The 25,700-nt window shown below is 40.7% G+C and overlaps 1 protein-coding gene across 10 annotated transcripts in view; it reads left to right on the top strand.

The window, feature by feature from the left end:
• The window catches only part of MAEA (macrophage erythroblast attacher, E3 ubiquitin ligase), a 118,045-nt gene extending 97,415 nt beyond the window's left edge, over positions 1 to 20,630 (top strand). For all 10 annotated transcript variants that reach the window (XM_073342794.1, XM_073342795.1, XM_073342788.1 and 7 more), the window contains 4 exons: positions 9,347 to 9,455; positions 17,898 to 18,031; positions 18,793 to 18,988; positions 19,401 to 20,630. In XM_073342794.1, coding sequence (XP_073198895.1) covers positions 9,347 to 9,455; positions 17,898 to 18,031; positions 18,793 to 18,988; positions 19,401 to 19,496 — 535 coding nt within the window. In that variant the 3' untranslated portion in view covers positions 19,497 to 20,630. The remainder of the gene's footprint in view (positions 1 to 9,346; positions 9,456 to 17,897; positions 18,032 to 18,792; positions 18,989 to 19,400) is intronic.
• The last annotated feature ends 5,070 nt before the right edge of the window (positions 20,631 to 25,700 follow it).

Raw genomic sequence — 25,700 nt, 5'->3', positions numbered from 1 at the left:
AATTCAGTCAATCAAATCTCATGCTTTATCGTTTCACGGCACGGTTCGTATGGGAGCATACGAGACAAAGTAAGACACCGATGGAAGAGGATAGACAAAGTTGACACAGAGGGATGGAGGAGATAAACAGCCCGCAGGCCATCTAATGGTCTTATATCCTTGTATGGGAGAACTGTCCCTTACTGCACAGCAGGGGCTTTGGGCAGCAAACTCACCTCCCTTTTCTCAAGTGTTACTTTGCATCTATTTCTAGCCTCCCTTTTGCCTGCCTGAGTAATGAATTCAGCCTTTAATTGGAGGTGGGGGGGGGGCTCTAGGAGAGGAGGCTCTAGGAGAGGAAAGATTAAAAAGGTGGGAGTGGGGAATTGGAGAAGAAACTTACCAGCTGGCAACAACAGAAACAGGACAACCTTCATCTTAACCTACTGTGGGGAAATATTTGAGATTTTTGTGTTGGCTTCTGTTTATTTGTTCCAGTCTTCTGCAATATGGAGTAGTCACATTTAAGTAGATAAATAGAAACATATAAGCTTTCAAATGAACTGAACTGGGAACACTGCTTGGTTCATGATTCCCTGAAAAAGACCCTGCATGCTCAGCATTAATTCTGGCTTGGTTTTGCATGTGCAGTGAACTTGGGACCATACTTTATATCCCTATCAGTTAGCCTGGCACGTGTAATAGTGAGTGATATTTGATTGGAACGCTCCCACTAAAAGTGAACGGTCAAGAAGAAAAAGTCATAATGGCTAGTTTTATAGACTGCTGCTGAACTGAGGTGACATTTGCCCTTTGGCTCCATAACTAATAACAATAATTCTCAGCTCTTCTTTGAGTGTTGGTCCCCATGTGCATACCACTGGGCGTATATGCACTCCATGTGCCTGAGACCAGAAAACCTTGTTCTCTGATCCAAGGGTATAAGACATGGTATGGACTGATTCCACCTCTTCATTTCCTTCTTACTACCACATGGTCTGAGACAAAACACTCCAGTGTCCATGGTCTAACCCTTCAGCGTCATTCCTGTAAATATTAAACTGTAAATATTGTAAACTCTTCTTAGTTAGGTTTTGGGGGATTCTCCTTCCTGGAATGATACACTGATTAGGCCCGGGATTCATGTCTCCTGCCCCTGATCTTTCCCAGTCAGTGATGACCACCTGAGGTGCCTCTGCTGTATTAGAGAAGCTCATATCTCCACTAAGTGTAGTATCCACCACTCCTTCCCAAACCCATCAAGTGTGGGAATTCAGGAAGCAACTTATGGAGCAGGCTATCAGGCCTTAGTCATATCTGAGTTGTGCAGACTCATCTGTGTAGCGGGCTGAGGTGTTCCAAATGACAGGCTTCAGTGATTAAACTTCTCTCTTCAGCGGCACCAGTAGGAACAGGACTCAGGACCGTTGGTACAGAGTAAAGAGAGGTATGAACATCAGTCAGTACAGTCTTTGGTACAGGTGGACAAATGTTTACCCCATACATCATTGGTGCCAATTCTAAAGGTTCACAGAGACACAATTTATCATGTTGACAAATGCATCACTTCGCAGGACGTCACCATTCTGCCAGATCTGGAATCCTCCCCTCTTATCTGAACTGATCCTTCCAAGGGAGATTCTGACACCATCTAGCCACAAATATTATGGAAGAGACTGGTTTCTATTTCCTCTACCAGCTGGTATCATTCCTCAAACAGTTCTGACAGCAATGGCCTTGGAGATGGGAGCCCACAATTTCTTCACTGGGTGAATCTGGCATATGAGAGAAACTCTCAACACCACCTCCAAGGGACGTGAGCCTGAATGGAGGCTCCAAAATCTCTGGGGGCCCGTCATGATCACATAAGATGGGATTGCCCCCCTTCTCCCCCCCACCCCCGGGACTTGTGGTACCTAATGCCTTTGGGTCCACTCCCACCCATGATAGATCCCTCTCCCTGGCCCTACTAGGGACTGCGGAACCTGTAGATGCATTATTCTGAATCCGTCTGGTCCCACAAAGAACATCACATCCCTCTCCTCTGAGTAACCAGCCTGAACTATCCCCAGAACCCATGGAGGAGGAAGAAGAACCGGACTCAGTGTTACAGTCAGCTACATAGTCTTCCTCTCCTGACAGCATCCTTTTCCTCCCTACTCCAGCATCACTGTCTTCACCAGACAATCACAAGGAAGGATTGGTGATGTCCTCCAGATCTCCTTGGAAGAAGTCAGTCATCCCACAAATTCATGGACATTTTGCAAATTATAGAATGTACTAGGTTCGCACTCCCAATCAACAAGGCTATCCTAGACCCAGCCAAAGAACCATGGGACACCCCAGCAATATGTGCACCCACTTTTAATAGGGCAGAGGAGAGATACTTTTTCTCCCATTGGACCAGAATTTCTCTTGACTCATCCTGACCAAAACTCCCTGGTGATTCAGGCTGATACAGAGAGAAGTAGAAAACCATCTGTTCCTATAGACTAGGAAGCCAAATGCTTGGACCTCCTAGGGAGGAAAACATTCATGTCTACCAGTCTCCAATTCTATATAGCCAACTATCAGCCATTCTATATAGCTAACTATCAGTCCGCACCATCTGTTATATTCTCTGATCAGAGCATGAGGAGAAAGAGAGCAGAGGGGTGGACCAGTGAACAATAGTGGCAAGAATCTTCTGTGCTCAGCCACATGGAGTGCATGTGTACCCACTGTGGAATACAGATGAGGGTCTTGGCCTCCGTGTTTTCTTTTAATACATTGAGGCTGGTCCCCTTTTCCAAGTTATCAAAGTAAGACTGCTGCTACTATAATACAGTCAGGACTCGGAGAACAATTTTTGCCTTCTTGAAATTACTTACCCAAAATAGGGAACTGTGTAGAAACAGTCTGTCCTATATAATTTCTATGATGATGTGGTTTGGGCCAGAAGAGGAAGTGGGTATACTGAAATATTGCTAACAAGTGTTCTCATGGTATTGATGACCTGGCCAAAACTAGGGTAATGTAGAGTCTTATAAAATTCTTTTTGAACATAACTTTCCAAATCTCAGTTTGAATTCAGCCAAAAGATGGGCAGCGGCAGAATGCTGTGAATTTATAATAGTATTTTGAAACTGGTTAGCTTTTTCCTTTTTGCATTTTTAAAAATGTACTCCTGAGGGAATTCTGCGCCAAAAATTAAAAATTCTGTATACAATATTTTACACTTCTGCAAAATTCTGCATATTTTATTAGTCAAAATAACACAATATAATTACACCATTTTCAATTATTTGCTGACAAGTATTTTGAAATAAATTACCAAAATAACTGAAAATGGTGTGATTATATTGTGTTATTTTGACAATTAAAATATTCATAACTTTGCAGAATTTAAATTTTAAAAAATTTTTGGCACAGAATTCCCTCGAGTACCAGGGTTCTGGTTGCAGGCAGCTCGGTGGCAGGTCTGGGTGCAGGGGGGAATTGGAAGGCACAGGGGCTCGGTGCAGGAGGAATGGGACTCTGCAGGGGAGTCCAGATGAAGGTGATTAGAGCTCAGGGGGTAGGGGCTGGAGGAGTGGGGCTTGGTGGGGTGGGGGGTCAGGGTACAGCTGGTTGGGGCTCAGTGGGATGGAGGTCTGGGTGTGGCAGGGAGTGAGACTTGGCAAGGTGGGGGATTGGGGGACTCGGTGGGTGGGGGGGAGCTCCTGATGTGAGGGGGGGTTCCAGGCGCATGGGTGGGGGAAGGGGTCACTGCATAGGGAGCTGCTTCCCCTGTCCATCCAACCCCTATGCATCCGAACCCCCTCTATCCCCATTCCTGCTGAGCCTCACCCCCCCCCACACACACACACAGAGAGAACCCTAACCCCGAGTCTCACTCCCCCACACATCCAGACCCCACCCCCACCACCAAGCCCCATCCCATGGTGCAGAGCTTCCTGTAGCCAGGGGAAGTTTCTGGGGGTTGATCTGACCTGGCCCCGGCTGCTCTGTGCACGGGAGGGGGAACTCAATCTCCGTCCTCCTTCTCTGCCCACCCATCTGGGACTAACATCCCAGACCTGCATCCCTCCAGTGATTTACCTGTCCCCCAGCTGCCAGGGAGGGGTGAGCGAGCACTGGTGCAGCTTCTCTTTGCTTTCCGATTTTTCTGCTGTGCCGCAGTGGTGCAGAATTTCCCCAGAAGTATAAAATGGACAGAATTATTACAGCCTAGGGCAAACATAATACCTTGCACTAACATAACATAACATTTCTGAGCAAAAGGCCTCAAAACAGTTTACAAAGATGTTTAATTATCCTCTCCATGTTACAGATGGGGAAACCAAGGCACAGAAGTGGCTTGCCCATAGTCAAAGTGAGATGACAGGAATAGATTCCAAGGCCAGAAAGAGCCATTGTGATCATCTAGTTTCACCTCCTATAGAACACAGACCATAAAACTTACCCAAAATAATTTCTAGAGCATATCTTTTGAAAAAACATCCAGTCTCTATTTAAAAATTGTCTGCAATGGAGAATCCACTATGACACATAGTAAATTGTTCCAATAATTAATTACCCTCACTGTTAAAAATTTACACCTTATTTCCAGTCTGAATTTGTTTAGATTCAGCTTTGTAGCCATTGGATCATGTTATGCCTTTCTCTCCAAGATTCAGGAGCCCGTTATTAAATATTTATTCCTCACATAGGTACTTATAGACTGTAATCAGGTCGCCCCTTAACCACAGATCTCCTGACTCTGTCACATGGTCATCAGTCCACTAGACCAATCAGCACCCTACTGAAAATAGGGGGTTTATAGTGGAAGCGTTGAACTAGCTCTATTAAAGGTTAGCAGATACTATTGTAAACTCACTCACAAATATACTGCTTTGTTTCTTAATTGATTGTTTTTAAAATGTCAGCTCTTGAAAAAACTGGGCATTCGTAAGAGGACTACTTTAAGTGTGCTGTATAGAGACTCCTGAGAGCGGTCCTAAAGTATCTTCAAGCCCTAGTAACTTCATGTTTCTCAAGGAGTTTTTAAATGTTAATCCATTCAAATTTTTTTTAAAATCACTTTTAGTTTTGCTTTGAATAAGTTATTTTGGTTCGCTTTCTAGTCTTTATAGACAAAATTTATTTGAGACACAAGGCAGGTGACGCAATTGTTATATTTGGACCCAGCGGTGAAGAAGACAGACACGGGGGAAGCGGATTTAAACACTGCTATCTGCTGTGGTGACTATTGTCTGGCAAGAAACAAAAGTGAAGCTCTGCTTTGAGTACAGAGTGCCTAAGCATTTAAAAGGGCAGGGCATGACATTCCTCCACCCTATTTTTAAAAAATACTTCCCAACTATATATACATTGTCATTTATGTGGCTAACATAAAACACTGTATAACCTAACTAAAAGTTGTGGGTGGACTACTACAAACTTTCAAGTTGTAAGGGATTAATCTGCCCTGGGCTTGCAGTTCACTTGCTAAACAGGTTATAAATTCAGGCACATCACTGATTTTCACACTCTCTTGATGATGTGGTGGTGGTGGTGGTATGGTATTGTTCTGTACAAAAGGAACAGTCGGTGGTAAGGAATCAACTGGCTCTGGTACCAGAGTTCCTTCCAACAAGTCATTGACATTAGAAGTTGTAACAGGAGAAGATTCAATTTCAGGAACAGAAAATCCTGCTGGAACACCCCTGGACTCTGATACTTGTCAAGGCTGCAACTAGCCCATATGTAGTTTCCTTTGAAGTACCATTGGATAGTTTTACCACAGACAACAAATGTCCTTTACCTGTCCTGTACCTATTCTGCAGGTATCCATTTCACTCCACAACCGTAGTTGTGAGTCCACATTAAGTCTCCAACTTGAAAAGAACAATGGCAAGTCTCATATCATCAGTTTGCATAGCTTGGTATCTGGCAACATGTAAAGGTAACATCAGGATGTAGCAAGTCCAAACAGATACACAAAGATTGCTTCAAAAAAGAGTTGCAGATTCCCGTGTAGAACATGTGGTGTGTTCCTGTAGACCAGCAGGACATTGTCAATCTCTGCTGATGATTCAAAATAGACTCGGTTTTTAAGGCATGCTTAAGTGTCTAGACAAAGTGTTCCACTAGTCTTTGTATAGCAGAATGGTTTGGAGCAGTACAATGTGCTGAATTCCATTTGAATGAAATTCTTCTGAACAGAATTGAAGTCCATAGTCACTCACCAACTGTAACAGTAGACCAGATAGGCTAAACAAGATACAAAGATGTGCAGTGATCTTGGTAGCTGCAGTAAATAGGTATCCACTATGAACATACAAGCTTCGAATGGTCCAGCAAAGTCCACCTGAATATGTGATCAAGGAGTCTCAGGCCACAACCAAAGGTGTAGACAAGCTGAGCCAGGATCATGCTGAATTTGTTGACACATAATACAGCACTTTGCCTTCTTCTCAATGTCTCTGTCAATCTCTGGCCACATGACTCCGGGCTTTGGCTTTCATCCATACATAAGTGATTTTGGAATGATCACTCTCAGGCCCTGTAAATGCAACCATGAATCACACATAATTCACATGACGCTGTGAATTGTGTAAACTGGGGATTTTTATGATCGACCGTGTACCCTGTCGTACCATTTTTTTCATAGAAGAAATCACACTGAGATAAAACAGTTTATCTGAGGTTTCTTTGGGTTGACAGAAGCTTGGACATAGTAGGTGCAACAGCCCATCAGCATTGCTGTGTTGAATCCCTTTATGGAATTGGAGTAACAGCCGTGTTAGTCTGTATTTGCAAAAAGAAAAGGTTAGTCTCTAAGGTGCCACAAGTACTCCTTTTCTTTTTATGGAATTGAATAGTCTAGGAATGAGCTAAAAATAGCAATGCCCAGCATTGCATACAAGCAGCAGCTAATGACAGAATTCCATGTTGAAGTTAATGAGCTGTGATCTGTCAGCAAGGTAAAATGTCTGCCATACAGATAGGTATGGAACTTCCAAATTTTGAAGATAATGCCGAGAGCATTATGGATGGACAGTTCTTGCTGCATTTGTGTATAGTTCTTCAAGTGCGGTGAGTCTTTGTGAAAGGAAGGCAATTACTTTCTCTTTGCCATTAGGAAAAATGTTAGAAAAAACTGCACCCATATCATATGGTGAAGCATCACAAGCTAATTGCAATGGTAGCGAGGCATCAAAGTGCATAAGAACATTGGCTGATGTCAGTTCCTTTGCTTTCTTAAATGCACATTCACGTTCTTTAATCCCTTTTCCCTTTTTTTTGGCATGTAACAATTCATGTAAAAGTGCCAATACTGTCGCCGAATTAGTCAGAAGTTTACTGGAGTAGTTAGTTAATCAGTCCTAAGAATGAATATAACTGTGACATGCACTACCACCAGAGAACTTGAAGAATCCCTTCTTTCTCTGGCGATTTCCTTAAGCCCATGGCATCAGTTACATGTCCAATGGATTCAGCAATATTGCAGTAATTTGCAAATACTTTGGCTGGCTCTCAGACATGACATAATGATCTTCATGGCCACATTGCACATCTGTCCAAGTTCTTTTTGAAAATTTTTGGCATGTCTGTCCAGTGTTTCTTGAAGGTTTTGAGGTGCTTTTGTGATCACCTTGATCTTGGTCCAGTTCACCTTGTGCTTCTCAGGCCAAGCTCTGCTAAATAATGGTGGATACTTTTCAACCACATACCAAGGTAAAACAACTGATCTAGTTGAACTTTCACCTGGAGTATCCATTTTGGGACTAACTTTTCTACGGTATAAGTGGAGGTTTATTCCAAAAGAACTTGTGACAAAGTCTGGTGATAGGTAGATGCAGAAGTCAATGAAACAGTAGCTTCCATATCAAGCTCCATCCTTGTAGGAACTCCCTCAATCGAGGGTGTGATCCTTATGCCAACTTCTGATAACACATGCAGTGCTAGGTCTTAGTCAGTTTCACTAGAGCTTTTGCCTTTTTCCATATTATGAATCTCCAACTTTTGTTCATTCTTAGGTTCAGTCATCATAGGTGTCTTCTTGGATGGACAGTTGCTAGGTGATCATTGCCATGACCTGTTGCACAGTTCAATGCGTCGTTTCTTCCTTGCACTTCCTGCAAATGACCTAGTGTGCCCAGCAATCCTTCTCGAATGCATAGTTTGTGCACAGTGACCACACAGAAATTCCTTACTTTATTCAGTCTTTCCTATTCAGGTGGTAGTCTTTGCGGTTCACACTAAATTATTAGAGGATTCTTCCATGTGGTTTCCATGATAATAGCTACTTCAACAGCCTTCTTGAATGTAAGCACTGATACAATCAGTAACTTTTTCCCAATCTGGTCATTGTGTAATCCAAAGACAAATTTGGTCAAGCAGGGCATCACTTAATGTTTGTCCGAATTGATAATGTTCTGATTACCTTTCCCAAACTGAAAGAAGATTCTGTGTAGCTCGAAAACTTTTTCACCAGGAGAGGTTGGTCTCATAAAAGATACTGCTTCACTCTGTCTTATTCTGAGACCAGCATGGCTACAGCAACACTGCAAACATAATTTTGTTTAGGCATACAGTAGCTCAGACTTTGTCTTGCTCCTCTAAATACTCAAACACTTAGCAGGGTGCGTGTGTGTAATTAATTTCCTGTATGAAGTCCTATATTTTAAATGTTTACTTACATATGTCTGCATGGAACAACTGTTCCTATTGAAGGTTTACTAATTTTACACTATTGTATATTAACATGTGATTTGTAATAGTCCTCATTGGAAGTGATTTTTTTTCTGAAGACACTGTAGTTCAAAACTAAATAAATGCTCTCATGTTATGGGTGATTTGTTTTCTGGATGGCTTTTGTAATGGTCTTGTCACAGCAAGCCACATGCTGATATTACAGATTTGTTTTTTTGAAAACATATTATAACTTGAAATGCTTGGTTCATACTTCTTTTCTCCCCTCATTGCTCTCATGCATACTGTGTGTACAAAGTATTACACATCTAGACTCTCTGATAGAATCAAGAGGAATATAAGGAATTCCTGAGTTTGTGTAACTGATATTTATAGAGTGTCATAAGTATTACCGTAATAGAATACATGCTGTGATGAGAAATATTCATGGGGAGCCTAGAAAGTTATGGGATAAATTCTTTGAGATTAAAATCATTCTTGCATTCAAATCTGCGGGATGTATTTTCAAGCACTTTAAACACATTGTCATCTTTGGATTTTGTGTACTGAGTGCATAATCTACAGTTAAACCCTCTTTGTTTTTTGTGGAGATCCTTTGTACAGATTACGTAAATGCATTTATCTTTCAATAAGAAATCCATTCAAATGAGTTTATATTTATTCAAGTGTTCTAAATTCGATATTTCAGACATGCAAGAAAGCATTTCAGTCAGGCTGAAGGAAGTCAGCTGGATGAGGTCCGACAAGTGATGGGAATGTTGGCCTTTCCTTCAGACACTCATATTTCCCCCTATAAGGTAATTTTTCTATCTATAACAGGTTGAAAATTGCAAGGTAAGCATTGGGACAATATATTGATAAATTGTATGTGAAATATTCTTGTGTTTTAATTTTCACTGCTTAGTCTCCATCATAAAATATCCATTAAATATTCACTATAGTCCTTAATTTTAATAATTTTTGCTGATAAAAATTAATCCAACAAGGTTCATTTTATTAATTGCATTTTTAAATCCATTACTTTGTGAGTGGAGAGGTAACAGGAAGTGTCTAAACGCACAATATTTGTCTAGTATTAAAACTAGGTGTACAGATACAGTAATTACTGGTAGTAACCACACCCAGACTTGAGTTAACAATGACCAACAAACTTCCTGCAAATCCTAATTACCTTTTACATTACATTCCTATTTATAAAGAAGTTTTGATTATCTCCTTTGCATGCCAAAAAGGAAAACCTGCTAAATAGTATTTCTCAACATTCGAGACAAGAAAATAGAAAATGATAAAACAATTCATTTTACATAAGTGAACATAGCTGTGCTGTTGGCCATTTGTATAAATCTTAGCTGAACAGACAAAGCAAAACACTCAGTAATATTTTAGTTAGTAAATAAATGCTTTAAATAAGTAATAAAACTTACTGTGTTGGTAATAGTATTTTAAAAAAAACCTTGTTAATTTCAAAGGCCTGAGAGAAAACAGATTGGATCATCTTCCAGAAGTCTCTCTTGAACCATACTACTGGGTAGAAAGTGTAAAGCACTTATTTTTTAAGATGACATTTTTATTTACCAGAAGGAGAATGCATGTGCATCTTCATGAAACTCTGCTTAGCTGAACAAGCAGAGAGTTTAGACCTTCGTGGAGCCTGTGTTTTTGCTGCAAATCTCAGTTTGGAGAAATGCAGAATTTGAATGTGATGGTACAAGAAAAGAAACTCCTATGATATTATACTATGACCCTATAAATAAATATCTCAGAACAAAGGACACTGCAAATGTTATGATGCAGGCTTTTTTCTGGAAATTAGTTTAAAAAAAAAGGGTTTTATGTGCTAATTCGTTAATGATCATTTTCATAAATTGAGAGCCAGGAAGAGCAGACGTGCACTTATTAGCCAAATCTCAACTTGCTTTCTAATATCTTGCGGGCATTATAGAAATACTCTAATCCCAGAGTGGATTGTTTTTAACTCAAAGTAATTTACATGATTTAACTCACCAATTTTAATCATTAAGTCAGAAACCTAGTTTTCAATCATGGATTTTAATCTTGTTTGGCTTTTATACTTCATTTTTCTAAAGAAAAGTTGATACTCATTGGTTGGTGATCATTAAAACACATTTGATTCGCAACTAAATATAACCTTTACACTAAATTTGGTGCTGCTTTTTGCTAACCATGAGGATAGGCAATATCAATACATATTCAAGCAATTATATAGATTAACATACATGCTTAAGTTTTACATTTTTAATTAGAAAATGGTGAATGACATTTCTTATGTACTAAATTCACTTTTTACTTGTAATCTGAGTTGAGCTGCATTTGGACGGAAACTGAAAATCAACTTCTAGTTTCTCAACTTCAAGTGAATTAGTGACTGACTTGAACTGGTTGAATAAACTGACCTGGTGAAAATACTCTGCAGAAGAGGCTACTGCTGTCAAAAGTTGGTTTAGCACTTTAACAAACTGTGGTTCTAGGTGCTTAGCCAGTGAATCTACCACTTCAGTTGTTTGACTTTCTTTGAAACTTGACAGCAACCATATAGTGCTTAATATTATTTGTATTGAATTTAAATCATTAATAATTATAATATGTTTCGGGCTTAACATAGGTTGTCATTATTTCAAATTTAATTTTAAATAGATTTATTTTTAAAAAGTGAAAAATAAAAATCCAAAAAAATTTAAATCTGCTTTTGTCCACACTGACTCTAACCAGTGGTTACATTCCTGATTTATGTAAGAGATGCTCTAGTGTTTGTTCAGCCAGATTGTTGTACTGAACAAATACTACTTCAAGGATTATTTTTATGTAAAAATCTACATAAAGATTGTGATGGCGCGGGACTCACCACCTCGGCACCTCCTGCTGGCTGTGCTGGGAATTAACTCTTGGTTGCCAGTGCACCTTCCTCTAGTTGTGTCTCACTGCCATCACTTCTGTTCCACCTCTAAGACCTACGTCACTCCCCAGACTGCGGTGTCCTCTTCTGGGCACGGCCCTGCAGCTGTGCTCCACTCTGCTTTCCCCTCCCTTCTGGGGGAACCAGCTGTCTGTAGTCCATCAGCTTGCCACTGTGGCCTACTGCAGCCTTCGATCTAGCCCTGCACCTCAAGATGTAAACTTCAGTCTGAATACTGGCCACTCCCCCTTGGCAAGTGAGGGGGGAAAAAGGCAGAGGGGTCCAGGACCGCCCACTACTCCGGGCCCCAACCCAGGGACCCCATAGCTGGTCCTCCAGTTCCCACTACCTATTTCCCTGGGCTACTTCTGCGTAGCCCTAGCCCCTTCCCGGCCATTTGTATCAGGGGACTCAGTATAGCAGTCCTCAGACTCGAGTTCCCTATTGGTCCCCTGACCCTGCCCAGCACTGCCCTGTCCTGTCCTGTCCAGGGTACTTCTCTAAGACAGCCAGTCCTTCTCCCTTCCACTTCAGGGAGAGACCGCCTCTGCTCTGTTGAGCAACCCTTCTTATATGGCCCTCCCTAGCCCTGATTGCCTGTTCCAACAAACCTTCTCCTGATTGGCTCTCTACAAGCCCTCCTCTTATTGGTTGGGTTTTGCACAGCCTCCCTGAGGGCTGCTTTAACCCTCCATCAATCTGTGTGGGGCAGCCGCCACACCACAAAGATGTTGACAAGAATGTTTGGGGGCGGGTGGTGTTGTTTTTTGCTTTTGGTATAGATGTCAGTGCCTGCTCCCAACTCTGGGGCCTATTTTGATGGTTTTTCATTGTTGTTGACTTTATAAGTGCCTAGAATTAATCCTAATTAGACATCTTTGGAATTTGACTTGTATCCAAGAAATAATATTCAGATCATCTTTTAACTCAGTAGGATTTTTTTTCTTTAGCCTCTTTGACATCTTAAAATACTTTTCTAGATTATAGTCACATTGATGCAGACTATAAAGGATATTTAAAGACACTAGAAAATCTGTGCACCCTTACTGAATCCACTATCAAAATGTATATCAATCATTAAATATAAAGTGGGGCAAGGGACATCAAATTGGGAGAGGGGGTAGGAGACCATTTTTGTATACTACTTGTTTTCCATAAGTAGCAGATTGCTTTGGAAATGGTTTCAGACATTGTTTAGAGGTGACACTGCCAACCACAGAAAAGCTTCACAGCCTCCTAGTAACAACGTATCAGAAGCCTCAAGTCTTCTCCAGTGATTTGTTGACTATGTTAACAAGGGGTACAGAGAACTATTTCTTCCTTTTTAACCAGTAATAAGCCATGTGCCAGGGTTCATGTACTCTCAGAGAAGGAGGAGCTCGGGAAAGCTATTTAAACAAAAATGATTTCTCATAGCAATAACCCAAGAAGAGGACAAAATCACTGGGCATGCAGTTTGCTGGAAATGTTTGACCTTACTGCCTAAATATATGCAGGGGAGATTTTCATAGGCACAAAGAGAAGTTAGGCTCCCACTAACTTTGAAAATCCCCCTCTGTTGCTTTGTAGCACAGTCATCAATTTGGTACAGAAATTAGGATTTTTTAAAAATACTAAATGCCCAACACAATCTCATGTACCTTCGAAAAGCAATTTTTTTTTTTTAACTCTTCAGAGGTATATTTGTGAGCCCCAGAAACAAGTAATCTCTTGGAGAGATGATTTTAGGAATTTCCAGAGGGGATAAAGTTATCAGAAGTAGAGAACTCAGCCCAACCATTCCTGCAATAAGATGGCAGAATTTTATCACTAGGCAAAAGAGCTCCCAAGAGCATCTTCTAGTTTAGCTGTGGAATTCTGTATTCAGGCACTACAAAAGGATATCTGGGTACAACATAAGTAAAGGGCAAGCCTCTACCTGCAATCCTTCCTTGTCCTTACTTTGGCAGCAAACTGTAGCCTTCCACAGCTTTCCCAATTTCCAGGGAGATCTACAAGTTGATGCCCAAACTAGATTATCAAAAGTCTGCTAAATTATTTGGCAGAGTACTGTGTATTTCATCTGCTTCCAGTATCCTCCTGAGTCTCTGTTCTTGGCAGAAAAACTATAGAACTGTACATATAATATACAGCTGGCGATAAGACAAAGGAAGCAGTTTTTGATATATAAGCGTTATTGCCCAGCAGTTATTATGATCACATATCCTTAAAGTTGCATATAGCAAAACATGTTCAGAGACCATTTTCTAAAGTTAGGGACAGATCATTTTTTGCCTTTTCTCCCAGTAATGGAGCTAAAAATCTTTAATGAGAAGTTTTTTGTATAACTATTAAAATGGTGAGGTAGTCACAATCTATTTCTTAAGCAATAAACTTAAACTAGTGGCAGTGTCTTCTAGCTGGTGATGTCATCCTTACCTTATAGTGGTTTATTTCTTCATTCCATTTCCATTGATACCAAATTTCTTCATTTCTAAATGATGTGTAGAATATCGCACCTGTATACACTATGTGCTTAGTTTATTTCTAAAATGTGACTACTGTAGAAGAGACTTCATGTGGCAGCAACTGTAGGTTATACATACAAAGAGAGGGAAGGCATGTTTAAAAAAAGATGAATTCCTTAGCTTTGTGTGACATAAATAAACTCGTTGAGAGAAACTAATAAGCAATATGTTTTCATTTTGCTGCAGAACATTTCTAGGCAGAATCTTCGAGTACAAAATAAATTTTATTTTTGTGAGTAATGTACAGTTCTGCAAATGCTGGTCATTCTGTGTATTCTACTATGGTTACATATGCACTTCATGCACCTGAGAATGGAGAATTCTAGTAAGTAGTGTCCCTTGGTTTGCACCTGTACTCTTGCTTTCCTTGTGCTCTGTGCCAAGGGTACAAGGGGCGCTGTGGACCAATACCTCTCTAGTTCCTTCTTTCCGCTGTATGGCCTGGCTTGGAAACTCCAGTGTTCAGAACTGACGCTTTGAAATATTTGCATAAAAAAATTGTCAAAGTTTTTATAGTTTTTTGTAAGTTTGGTTAGTAATTAGTTAGAATTCCTGCTTTGGGAAATCCGGCATGGGACTTTTCATAAAGCCTGGGCATAATCTTTGTGTCTCCTGCCCCTGCATATTTTCAGTCAGCGGTGATCACCAGTACTGCCTCTACTGCCTCAGAGAAACTTATACCTCTGCTAAGTGCAGTATCTGACACTTCTTTCCCAGTCAAACATGGCAGGCAGGAGAACTCTGGCTTCAGAAGAACCTAATGGAACGTGCCATGAGGCTCCAGGCTGGATAGACCTCCCTGTACGTCAGTCTGTGACAGAGAAATGCGCCTCTTAGCTTGGTGTCTGACTGAGGAGTGGGAATGACTAGAGTGAAGGACCCTTTGTCTGGGTCACTTGTCATGTGAGTATGGGGCACTCTCCTAATCATAAAAACAGATCCCCCTCCTAGATTTACTAAGAGAAGGGATCACTTCCCAACCTCATCCAGGTCGGGCAAGTCCTCGCACATGGGACACAAGGAGTTAAGTCCTCCTAAGCCGTGTGGCTGTGATCCGAAGGCATATAGAATGAAAGCTCCTTCAATACCATTTGCTGCATAGTCATCAAACACCGACCATGGCACCAACTAAGACACAGCACTGGGCACTGAAGGACTGAATTGTCCGATGCTGACCACGTGGTCAGAAGCTCCTTCACCAGCAATACCATCAGAGCCCCATAAAGAACTACTGATTATTAAGAGTCCCTTTACACTGACTCCAGCGGCAACAGACAATGAGATGCAGCCATCTCCTCAGGACAGCCACAAACAGTTCCAAGCACCACTTCAGAGTGTGGCACAAGAGCTCCAAATTCCTTTAGAGGTGGTCCAGGGCTCACAACACAAGCTCCTGGACATCCTATAGCCATGAAATCTGCCTGAATGGCACTCCCAGTCAATGAGGCCATACTGGAACTGGTAAGAACTATATGGCAAATACCAGCTACCTGTGTCCCTACCCAAAGAGGGTAGAAAAGCAGTACTTTGTCCCAGCTAAGGGAGCAGAGTTCTTATTTTCCCACCCTTCCCTGAATGTCAATATTCACCCTGCTGACAGAAGATTCCTTAGAGTTGTGATGGGTCTCAACCGCTATCAATATAGGGTATTCCCTTCCTGTTTAGCAACTGCATCCACTTCACAAAGTGTTTTCTGTAGTAGCAGCACAACTCATACAGGGCAGCTCCACCATCTTCCCATATCTAGATGACTGGCTGCTTACAGGCAGAACACGTCCAGAAGCTGTAGCTTCACTATCATCACTGCTCCATCTCCTAACGTCTCTGAGAATCTCAATGAACATGGACAAGTCTACCCTGACTCCAGCCCAGTCTCTGCATTTCTTAGGAACTACCTTAGACACAGTAAAAGCAAGGGCTTATCTCATCGACCGATTCCAAGACATGGGCAGACTGATGGATGAGATCATGCACAATTTTCAAACATCAGACCAGATTTCTCTCTCTCTCCTGGATTACATGGCATGATGTACTTATATAACACCCTTCCTCAGATTGCACCTCTGCTGCAAGTAGGATTGGCTTCTAACAGTATTTTTACCGAGCATACACAGCGTGAACACTGTAGTGACAATCCCCACCATGGTAAGGGCCCCTTTGACCCCGTGGAAGGATCTAGCAAAATTGTGCGTGGGCGTTCCTTTCCCATCTGCCCATATCCAACAGGGTGTCTCAGATGCCTGTGTGATAGGGTGGGGGGCTCACATGGACAGTCACACTGCGCAGAGCACTTGCATGACCAAGGAAACTGGGATGCACATAAATCTCTAACTACAAAGGAAGTTAAACTCTGGAACAGACTTCCAAGTGTGGAATCCCCTCATTGGAGTTTTTTAAAGAAGAAGTTGGACAAACACCTGAAAGGGATGGTCTAGGTTTACTTGGTCATGTCTCAGCACAGGGGGCTGGACTTGACCTCTTGAGGTTCCTTCCAGCCCTGTATTTCTAGGATTCTGTACCACCTGTAGCCTCACACCTCCTCCACTGGGTAATTGTCATTCACTCACAGTGGAACACACACAAGGACCAGCATTCAAAGAAGAAAATGAAGTTACTTACCTTTGTAACTGGAGTTCTTCAGGATGCGTGGGCCTTATCTGTATTCCACTACCTGCCCTCCTTCCCCTCTGCTTCAGATAGTCTCTGATTTGTGGTAAGGAAGAAATGGAGAGGCATCGGTCCGCACTGCTCCTTTATATACCCTCAGAATGGAGCATGAGGAGAGCAAGGGTCACGCCAACAGACACTCTTTGCTAGAATTCTCTGGTCTCAGGCACATGGAGCACATGCGGAATACAGATAGGGACCACGCTTCTCAAAGAACTCCCGTTATGAAGTGTAACGTCCCTGTCTTATTTTCATGAAAATGAACTGCTTTGTAATTACCGGGTTTTTTTTTATATATGCACTCCACAGGGTTACAATGTACTTGTAAGGATGTGGGGGGAGGAGGGGAATTCTTAAACAGAAACAAACTCATACCATACGTTTTCTCTAAATCAAAGTTATGCTAAGCTTTCAAATTAACAAAGGCTTTTCTCTGAAACTAAACAACCTTCCTGTTGAATTTTAATGCTTAAAAAAAGATTGAGCTGTATGGCCTGCATTAGACTGTTTGTTACCATCCATGTAGTCCTGTCTTGCAAACAAGAATCAGCAGGGTTAGCCTGACTTGGCATGGAAAAGTTCATGCCTTTTCAACAGACATTCGTTTTCTGGCTTTAAAATAGACATTCCAGAGCATTAATTTTGTTTAATAAATGGGCCAACATTCCAGAAAATTAAATACTAACAATGGTAGCAGGCATTAAAGAGTTTGTATAATCTCCTTTAATAGAAAAGGAGTCAAATATATCTAGAACCACCCACAGATCATTGTTTTTGGTGGGGGCAAGGATGAGTGTATGTACTGTGTTGCACATATACAAAGCATCTTTGAGAACAATCATTTTCTCAAACCTGTTCTATAAATTGATTCTGTTGTGTGTCCCATATAAACTATAGCATTTTCTTTGAGCCAAGGTGTTATATTTATACAATTGCATTTACATGTATAAAGTGGAAAGCGTGTTTTAAAGCTGAGACTTTTTTTGTAAGAACATTTTTTATTTTTTCCTAATACACCAGTGCTATAAGGTGCTATCTCTTTATTTTATGTTAATTTCAGTCATGGGGGAGTGGTATGTAATTTGCTACTTTAAAACAGTTTTCTGCAAGAACTATATTGAAAATACTTACAGCTGTGCTTTTTCGAACAGGATCTCTTGGACCCTGCACGATGGAGAATGCTGATTCAGCAGTTTAGATATGATAATTACAGACTACATCAGCTGGGGAACAATTCTGTTTTTACTATAACACTCCAGGCAGGCCTTTCAGCTATAAAAACACCGTATCCTTTAATGCAGAATACCAATGTGAAAAGCATTAAAAAAAATCCCTTGTAGACAAACTTTTTGAGGAATATATGTGAAATTTGAATACTTTCACTTTTCATTTGTAAAATATGAGTACAAATGGGCATATCTCTGCTAAAACAAAAACTTTAGTAAAAACAGATGGAGGCAATTAAAAACAAAATGCAAAAAAAACCCCCCAAAATACAACAGATGCTACATACAGTGTATACACGTTATAGTTGGCCGGCGGTCTGGTTTGACCTAGGAATAATACATTTGCAGTAGATGTTGATTAGAATCAGAATTTAAAAATAATTCCTTTTATTATCATAAAATACAATGCGCTAGGGTAAAGAGTATGTGAATATACAAGGAAGTGTGCTAAATCTTTGAATTTCTTAACCAGTCCCTCCCTCAGAACATTTAAAATAGGAATTCTGACCATGGCCTTCATACTTGCAATAGACAAGATTCTTGCAGATCCCTCTCCCACATCAGAAGCTTCACCCCTTTGCTGCTTACTCTTGTTTTTTTGTTTTGTTTTTGTTCTGAAATGTACAAAATCAGTTACCCTTTATATGATTGTGAAGTTGAAACAAAGAAACTCATGGGTCACTGAAGTTCTGTAAATTGCATAAGAATACATACGTCGTGTGTACAGCAGATAACTTATCAGCCATTTTCACTCAGTGCCCTAACAAATTAACTCTTGACTCATTCGATGACTATTGTTCTTTGACGTGCTGTTATACAGACAGTGTTATAAAGAGGATGGCAGTTCAAAAAACCCAGACTGCCCTGTGTGTAGCAAATCTCTGAACAAGCTGGCTCAGCCTCTGCCTATGGCACATTGTGCCAACTCCCGACTAGTCTGCAAGATTTCAGGGGATGTAATGAATGAAAATAATCCTCCCATGATGTTGCCAAATGGATATGTCTATGGATACAATGTAAGTGTTTTGTGTAGGGACTCCTGGAAGTCTGAGCGGCTGGTGGGTGTACATCCTGTAGCATATGAGAGCTCTTGAATTTGTCGGAAGGCAAACCTGAGGCATTTTGTATGTTTAAAGGATGGGGTGAACTATTGGTTCTCACAACATTGTTTTAAGAGACTTTATTTTTATTATTTGATCAGGAAATTATTAAATATGAATTTAAATCTGAAACCAAATGGGGTTGGGATGAATCTTTAACTCTTAAACACGAAAAGTTACTGAGCAAGGTTTTTGTGAAAGATCTTTACATTATAAAGTAGCTACTACAAACAGCATACATTTTGTTCATTAACTGTTGAAAGTTAATGTATTGACCAGTTATGTTTATTGTTCAAAATCTGATCACTTTTCATGGCTCTTTTTTCAGTCCCTGCTTTCTATTCGTCAAGATGACAAAGTAATTTGCCCAAGAACCAAAGAAGTCTTCAACTTCTCACAAGCTGAGAAAGTCTATATCATGTAGGTCCATAAAATACATGATGAAATGCCGCTGGAATTTTGACACAGGATTTATTGGCATGCCCTGGAGAAGGGGGGCCTTATGTGTGGCAAAGAAGCAAAATCTGCCACCTTGGGGATCAGTCCTGTCGGTGGCATTATTGTTTCTTGCGACCAAAGATCAATGAGCAACAGTACACACTCTTAAAAAGAGAGGAAACATGACTTAAGTTTGTACTTGAAAATAAAACAAATTTTGATTGTTAGCGTTTTGTAACATAAGGTCAAAAATTGGACTCATCTCAAAAATACTTTCATCTTTCAAAGGAGAATTTTCTTTAAAGATGGACATTTGCACTGGGGGAAACATTACAATAGATTTGAAACGAAATCCATTTTCCTTCCCTCCGTTTTTCACAATTGTCCAAGGCCCTTTTGTTAATTATCGAAGATTTCAGTTAATACGAGTGTGTTCTCCTTTAAGCTGCTCTTTGCCTTCTTTTCTGATCCTCTTGTGAAGTAATAATCCTGAAATGGGTCGTTATAATTAGTTCCATGGGAAGATACTGATGTCATTGACACAAGACTGGCTTCACTGGAGGATCAATGAGAGACTGGTTTGAAGGAGTATGAAATCTTTTTTTTTTTCCCCCAAAACCAAATTTTTTAAGGAGGTTGCATAAATATCAAGAGGAACTGAGAACATTTCAGGCAAAATACACTGCTTGTTTGGATGTTCTTTTTCCAGTTTACCATAGTGTTAAAGTCCTTCTAAAGTTATTAGTTATGTGCATAGGGTTCAATATCAAATCATTAGTGCTACTGCCTTATTTCTTGCTTTTGAGAATGTACTCACATGAAAATCAGCTGGTATCCTTAAGTGTTGGGCAAAGTTTTGGAAGATGCCTTGCAGGATGATTACATAATTTTAGGGTCTAAATAGTATTCATTACTGAAACTAATAGTTCAGTTTTAATTACTACAGAACACACCCTTATGACTTTTCAAGAGAATAAACCATTGTAGTTTAAACAAAACCATATTGTAGAGGTTTGTATTTAGCGCTTATTTTTGCATGTTGATGTTGATTAGCTAATAAAAGACTGTACATGTAAAACCTGTTAATAAAAATTGTTTTCCATTTCTTAATGATACAAAATTAGAAAACTGCTTTGTATTTATAATGCAAACAAGTTTCTTTCCCATTTTATAAGGACATCTCTGAAAATGGAAGTTCCCCTTCTTTAGCAGTCATCTTGTGGAAAAAAATTAAGGAGAATCTTTAGTCATAACAATTTTCCTCAAGCTTTTAAAACTGAGCAACCTGACCAGATCACCATGATTAGTTTAAAATTATCACTCTGTATATGATTTTTAAAAAAGTGCTATAATTCACAGCCTTATCCAAACACCATCCAGCATTTCCTCAGGGTTGTCTGATATTCTGGTGGTCTGTTAAACTGCTTTTGGAGGATATATCAACACAATAGTTCCTTAAGCACTTCTGAACAGCACTTCCTTCCAAGAAAATGCAGTTGTGTGGCATCTGCAATGTTTCACAGTTACGGATTCTAATCCTGTATGTGGCAGCCAGTCTGTGGAAGGGGGTAGATACAGCGGGAACCTTGAGAGAGGTGCTGAGAATGGAGTGTTTAAACACACACACTATTGATGCACATAAGCTAGTGCAATTATTGTATCAAATAGGTGTAAATTTGGCAGCGAATCCTATTTTCTTGCCCTCTTGTTGGAAATATCTTTAGTTTCACTCGGTGTCTGCTGAGGAAGTGTTTCTGGAAGTAGCAGAGAGATGCACTCCTGTCGGAGGCAGAGGGAAATGGACAAAGGTGCTGCATGGGTAATTCGTAGATACATATAAGTATCAATATATGTTAGGACTGTTAATTAATCGCAGTTAACTCACACGATTAACTCAAAAAAATTAATCCCTATTAATTGCATTGTTAAACAATGGAATACTAATTGAAATTTATTAAATATTTTTGGAAGTTTTTCTACATTTTCAAATAGATCTATTTCAGTTACAACACAGAATACAAAGTGTACAGTGATCACTTTTTATTTTTATTACAAATATTTGCACTATAAAATTGATGAAATAGTATTTTTCAATTCACTTCATACAAGTACTGTAGTGCAATCTCTTTATCATGAAAGGGCAACTTACAAATGTAGATTTTTTTTTTGTGACATAACTGCACTCAAAAACAAAACCATGTAAAACTTTAGAGCCTACAAGTCCACTCAGTCCTACTTCTTGTTCAGTCAATCGCTAAGAGAACCAAGTTTTTTACATTTACTGGAGATAATGCTGCCCACTCCTTAATTAGTGTCACCAGAAAGTGAGAAAAGCTGTTCAGATGACAATGTTGTAGCTGGCGTTGCAAGATATTTATATGCCAGATGTGCTGAAGAGACATATGCCACTTCATGCTTCGGCCACCATTCCAGAGGACATGCTTCCAAGCTAATGACACTTGTTAAAATAATAATGCGTTAATTAAATTTGTGACTGAACTTCCTTGCAGGGAGAATTGTATATCTCCTGCTCTGTTTTACCTGCATTCTGCCATATATTTCATGTTATAGCAGTCTCAGATGATGACCCAGCACATGTTCATTTTAAGAACTCTTTCACTGCAAATTTGACAAAATGCAAAGAAGATACCAATGTGAGATTTCTAAAGATAGCTATAGCACTTGACCCAAGATTTAAGAATCTGAAGTGCCTTCCAAAATCTGAGAGGGACGAGGTGTGGAGCATGCTTTCAGAAGTCTTAAAAGAGCAGCACTCTGATGCAGAAACTACAGAACCCAAACCACCAAAAAAAATCAGCCTTCTGCTGGTGGCATCTGACTCGCATGATGAAAATGAACAGGCATGGGTCTGCACTGCTTTGGATTGTTATTGATCAGAACCCGTCACCAGCATGGACGCATGTCCTCTGGAATGGTGGTTGAAGCATGAAGGGACATACAAATCTTTAGCGCATCTGGCATGTAAATATTTTGCGATGCCGGCTACACCAGTGCCAAGCAAACACTTGTTCTCATTTTCAGGTGACATTGTAAATAAGAAGCAGGCAGCATTATGTTCTGCAAATGTAAACAAACTTGTTTGTCCAGTTTTACATTGTTTTATTTTTGAATGCAAGGGTTTTTTGTACATAATTCAACATTTGTAAGTTCAACTTTCATGATAGAGATTGCACTGCAGTACTTGTATTAGGTGAACTGAAAAATACTATTCTGTTTTTTACAGTGCAAATATGTCATCAAAAATAAATATAAAGTGAGCACTCGACACTTCGTATTTTGTTGTAATTGAAATCAATATATTTGAAAATGTAGAAAACATCCAAAAATGACACTTATTTAAATATTCTTTTAACAGTGCATTAACAGCACAATTAATCGCAATGAATGTTTTTATTGCATGCTTAATCACAATTAATTTTTGTTAATCGTGTGGTAGTCCTAATGTTAGTGTGAACCTAGGGTTGCCAACTCTGAGGCATAGAAAAACCAGCTGCTCTGTGGGTGGGGCTAGGCCCTGGGCCTGGGGGAAATCATGGGGAGGGATTGAGCTCGTGGAAAGCTAATCAATATTTGGGGGTAGGACTAGGGTGCCAATTCTCCCATTGGCTGGTGTCTGCCCCAGGCAAGCTGCCCACACAGAACAGGACATGGGTACTTGGTGGCCTCAGCCCACTCCCAGCTGTCACAAGCATAGCTGGTAGTTAAGAGTGTGCCAGGCACGGTTGGCTGGCTGTCCACTCAGCAAAATAACCAGCACCTTACTTCTGACAGGCAACCAGCAAGGTAGTATTAAAACCAGCCAGGCTTGTCAAAGACCAGCCAGGTGGCAACCCACTGAAGCAGAAATTGAAGCACTGTGAGTTCAGTGCGTTCTTCCTTTTGGAGAGTTAGCGCATTACTCATTAACAAGCCTCTCTGAAAGAGCAGCGTTGTTGAGATCCAAATAAAACTGTGTTCTGTTGTCTTTGACGGATTATTGCTGCACACTACGATAGGTGAGAGTGGTGAAGGAAAGGGTTGGTTTTTTTAATGAATCAAAAGCAATTTCAGACTCCTCCCTCACCAAATAAATAAATACAAAAAACCCCAACGTGTGTACATTGAAATGGAAGTTAGGCACCTAACCTGTTTGGGTACTTTTGAAAATCCCACTGGGCATCTATCTGCATGTTTAGGCACTTAAATGTTTGAGAATCAGTCCTCCCATCCTTCAAGTTTTTAGATATAGATCCTATCCTTTCCCACCTGGTTCTTATTCATACACTGGAAGAGGGGACACAAGCTTTGTGTCCCATCGATAAAGCTTGAGTTTATCTCAAAAGATAAAGATGTTTACACCCTGATTCTGTATATAATTTAAAAAGCAGCACCCTTTAACTCATAATTTGAGGATAGCTCCTTGAGGTAGCACTTTTTTTTATTTAAATGATATTTAGTAGATTACAGTAACTTTAGGCTTTAACAGGTTGTCAATTTCAAATTTAATATTAAAGCTTTTTAAATGTATTTAATCTTTAAAAGTCCAATTTTTTTTTTAAATATCCATTTTTATCCACCTTGATTGGAGTGTCAATGAACATAAACTCCAGAAAATGCCAAAAATGTTCACAGAAACACCTCAGGTTCAGCAAACTCATCAAATCACAAGCAGGGTTCCAACAGAAACTTGCCTAGTTTCCTAGGGTTGCTGGGAATCCTGGAACAGGGCAGCCTACTCATGCGAACTGCCCTCCTGCTGAGCCTGCAGCCTGGCAGCCCCGGCTCCAGCCAGGGCACTAAATGTAGGAGCCCAGCTCCATGTAATGAGTCAGAGTTTCCAAAACAAACACTTTCTGGAATTTCCAATTCACAGACACTTTAAAAGAAATTGGTTTTGTTTTTACATTTCCTGTGAACTGGAAATTCCTGGTTCAGGCCTGCTCTATTCTAAATCTCCCCTCAAATGCCTTTGAGACCCTTCTCTTTTCCTGTTTCCTAAGCTCAGTGGTGGAGAATCCCCTCTCTCAGCCAAAACCCAGAGGTTTGTGTGTGGTGGTACTTGGTTTCTTCTGATGGCCCTTTGTTCATTTTTCAAGTCAGGTGGGTGCAGGAGAGGACTCTGAATGCTAAGATTCACAGCTCCATTACAATGGGTACTTCAACCTGCTTGCACTTTGGAGCTGGAACCAGGCTGGTTGGTCCTGGCAGCGTGCCACACTTCCTGAAGTTCCCTCGTTTTTTTCTGCCCCACAGCAGCTGGCAGTTCGCCCAGACCTCCCCGCTGCAGAGCTTTTTCCGAGGGAAATTCCAAAGTTTTAGACTAACAATTCAGTTTAGTAATGTCTGCTTCCTAGCAGTCCCAGGCTGAATTTAAATTTGTGGGAATTTGTCCTCTCAACTCTGCTTCCCCTTTTGAGGCCTTTGCAGTGGCTGGAGCCCCTGTTGGCTTCAGGGAGAGAGCGATGTGGAGAGACAAAAGGATGGATCTCTTTGTCCTGTCCTCTCTTTCCTTCCCCTACTGTCCCATGGGGGAGCTCTGCTGGGCAGAGTGCAGTTTCCCTCACAGTTCAGACTGACTGGGGTTGCCTTGCTGCCCCCATCCCCCCCACACACAAAAACACACTCCCCAATCAGGAGAGGAGGCAGTCGGGATTGGACAAGAATAGGCTCCAGGGCAAGTCACTTGTCCTTTCCCATCTCCATGAAGGGAGTGAAGCCAGAAGGGCAATGCACCATGTAGAGGATTGCACCTGGGTTCCCTATAACTTACTCCAGCAGCTACTTTTCTGACTGTGGAACTCAACTGCCTCCCTCCTCCATTTCGCTGTGGATCATGGATGACACCGTATGGATGCTGCCAATGCAGGAAGGGTATTCAGGCCTAACGTGCACCCTCAGGTGCCACTTCTATCTATAGCAGGCTTCCTGGTTCTAATGTACTTTTTAAAAAAAATCGCTATTACTTTTTGAGTCTTTGTCTAGCTGTTCTTCAAATTCTTTTTTGGCCTTCCTAATGATATTTTAATACTTCAGAGATAATACTGGGCTGATGTTCCCGGCTGCTGCTGAAAGTCACCATACCCTGCCCTAAGGTCCAGATTCTTGTTTCTACCTTTTGTGGCATGGTGCCATGCCTCACCGCTTCCTACCCTCAGCAGATAGCTATGGAGTTGTGAGAGGGACAGCAGCC

The sequence above is a fragment of the Lepidochelys kempii genome, chromosome 4 (genome assembly GCF_965140265.1).
Source record: "Lepidochelys kempii isolate rLepKem1 chromosome 4, rLepKem1.hap2, whole genome shotgun sequence".
NCBI lineage: Eukaryota > Metazoa > Chordata > Testudines > Cheloniidae > Lepidochelys > Lepidochelys kempii.
This window is presented reverse-complemented; position numbering and strand designations above follow the sequence as displayed.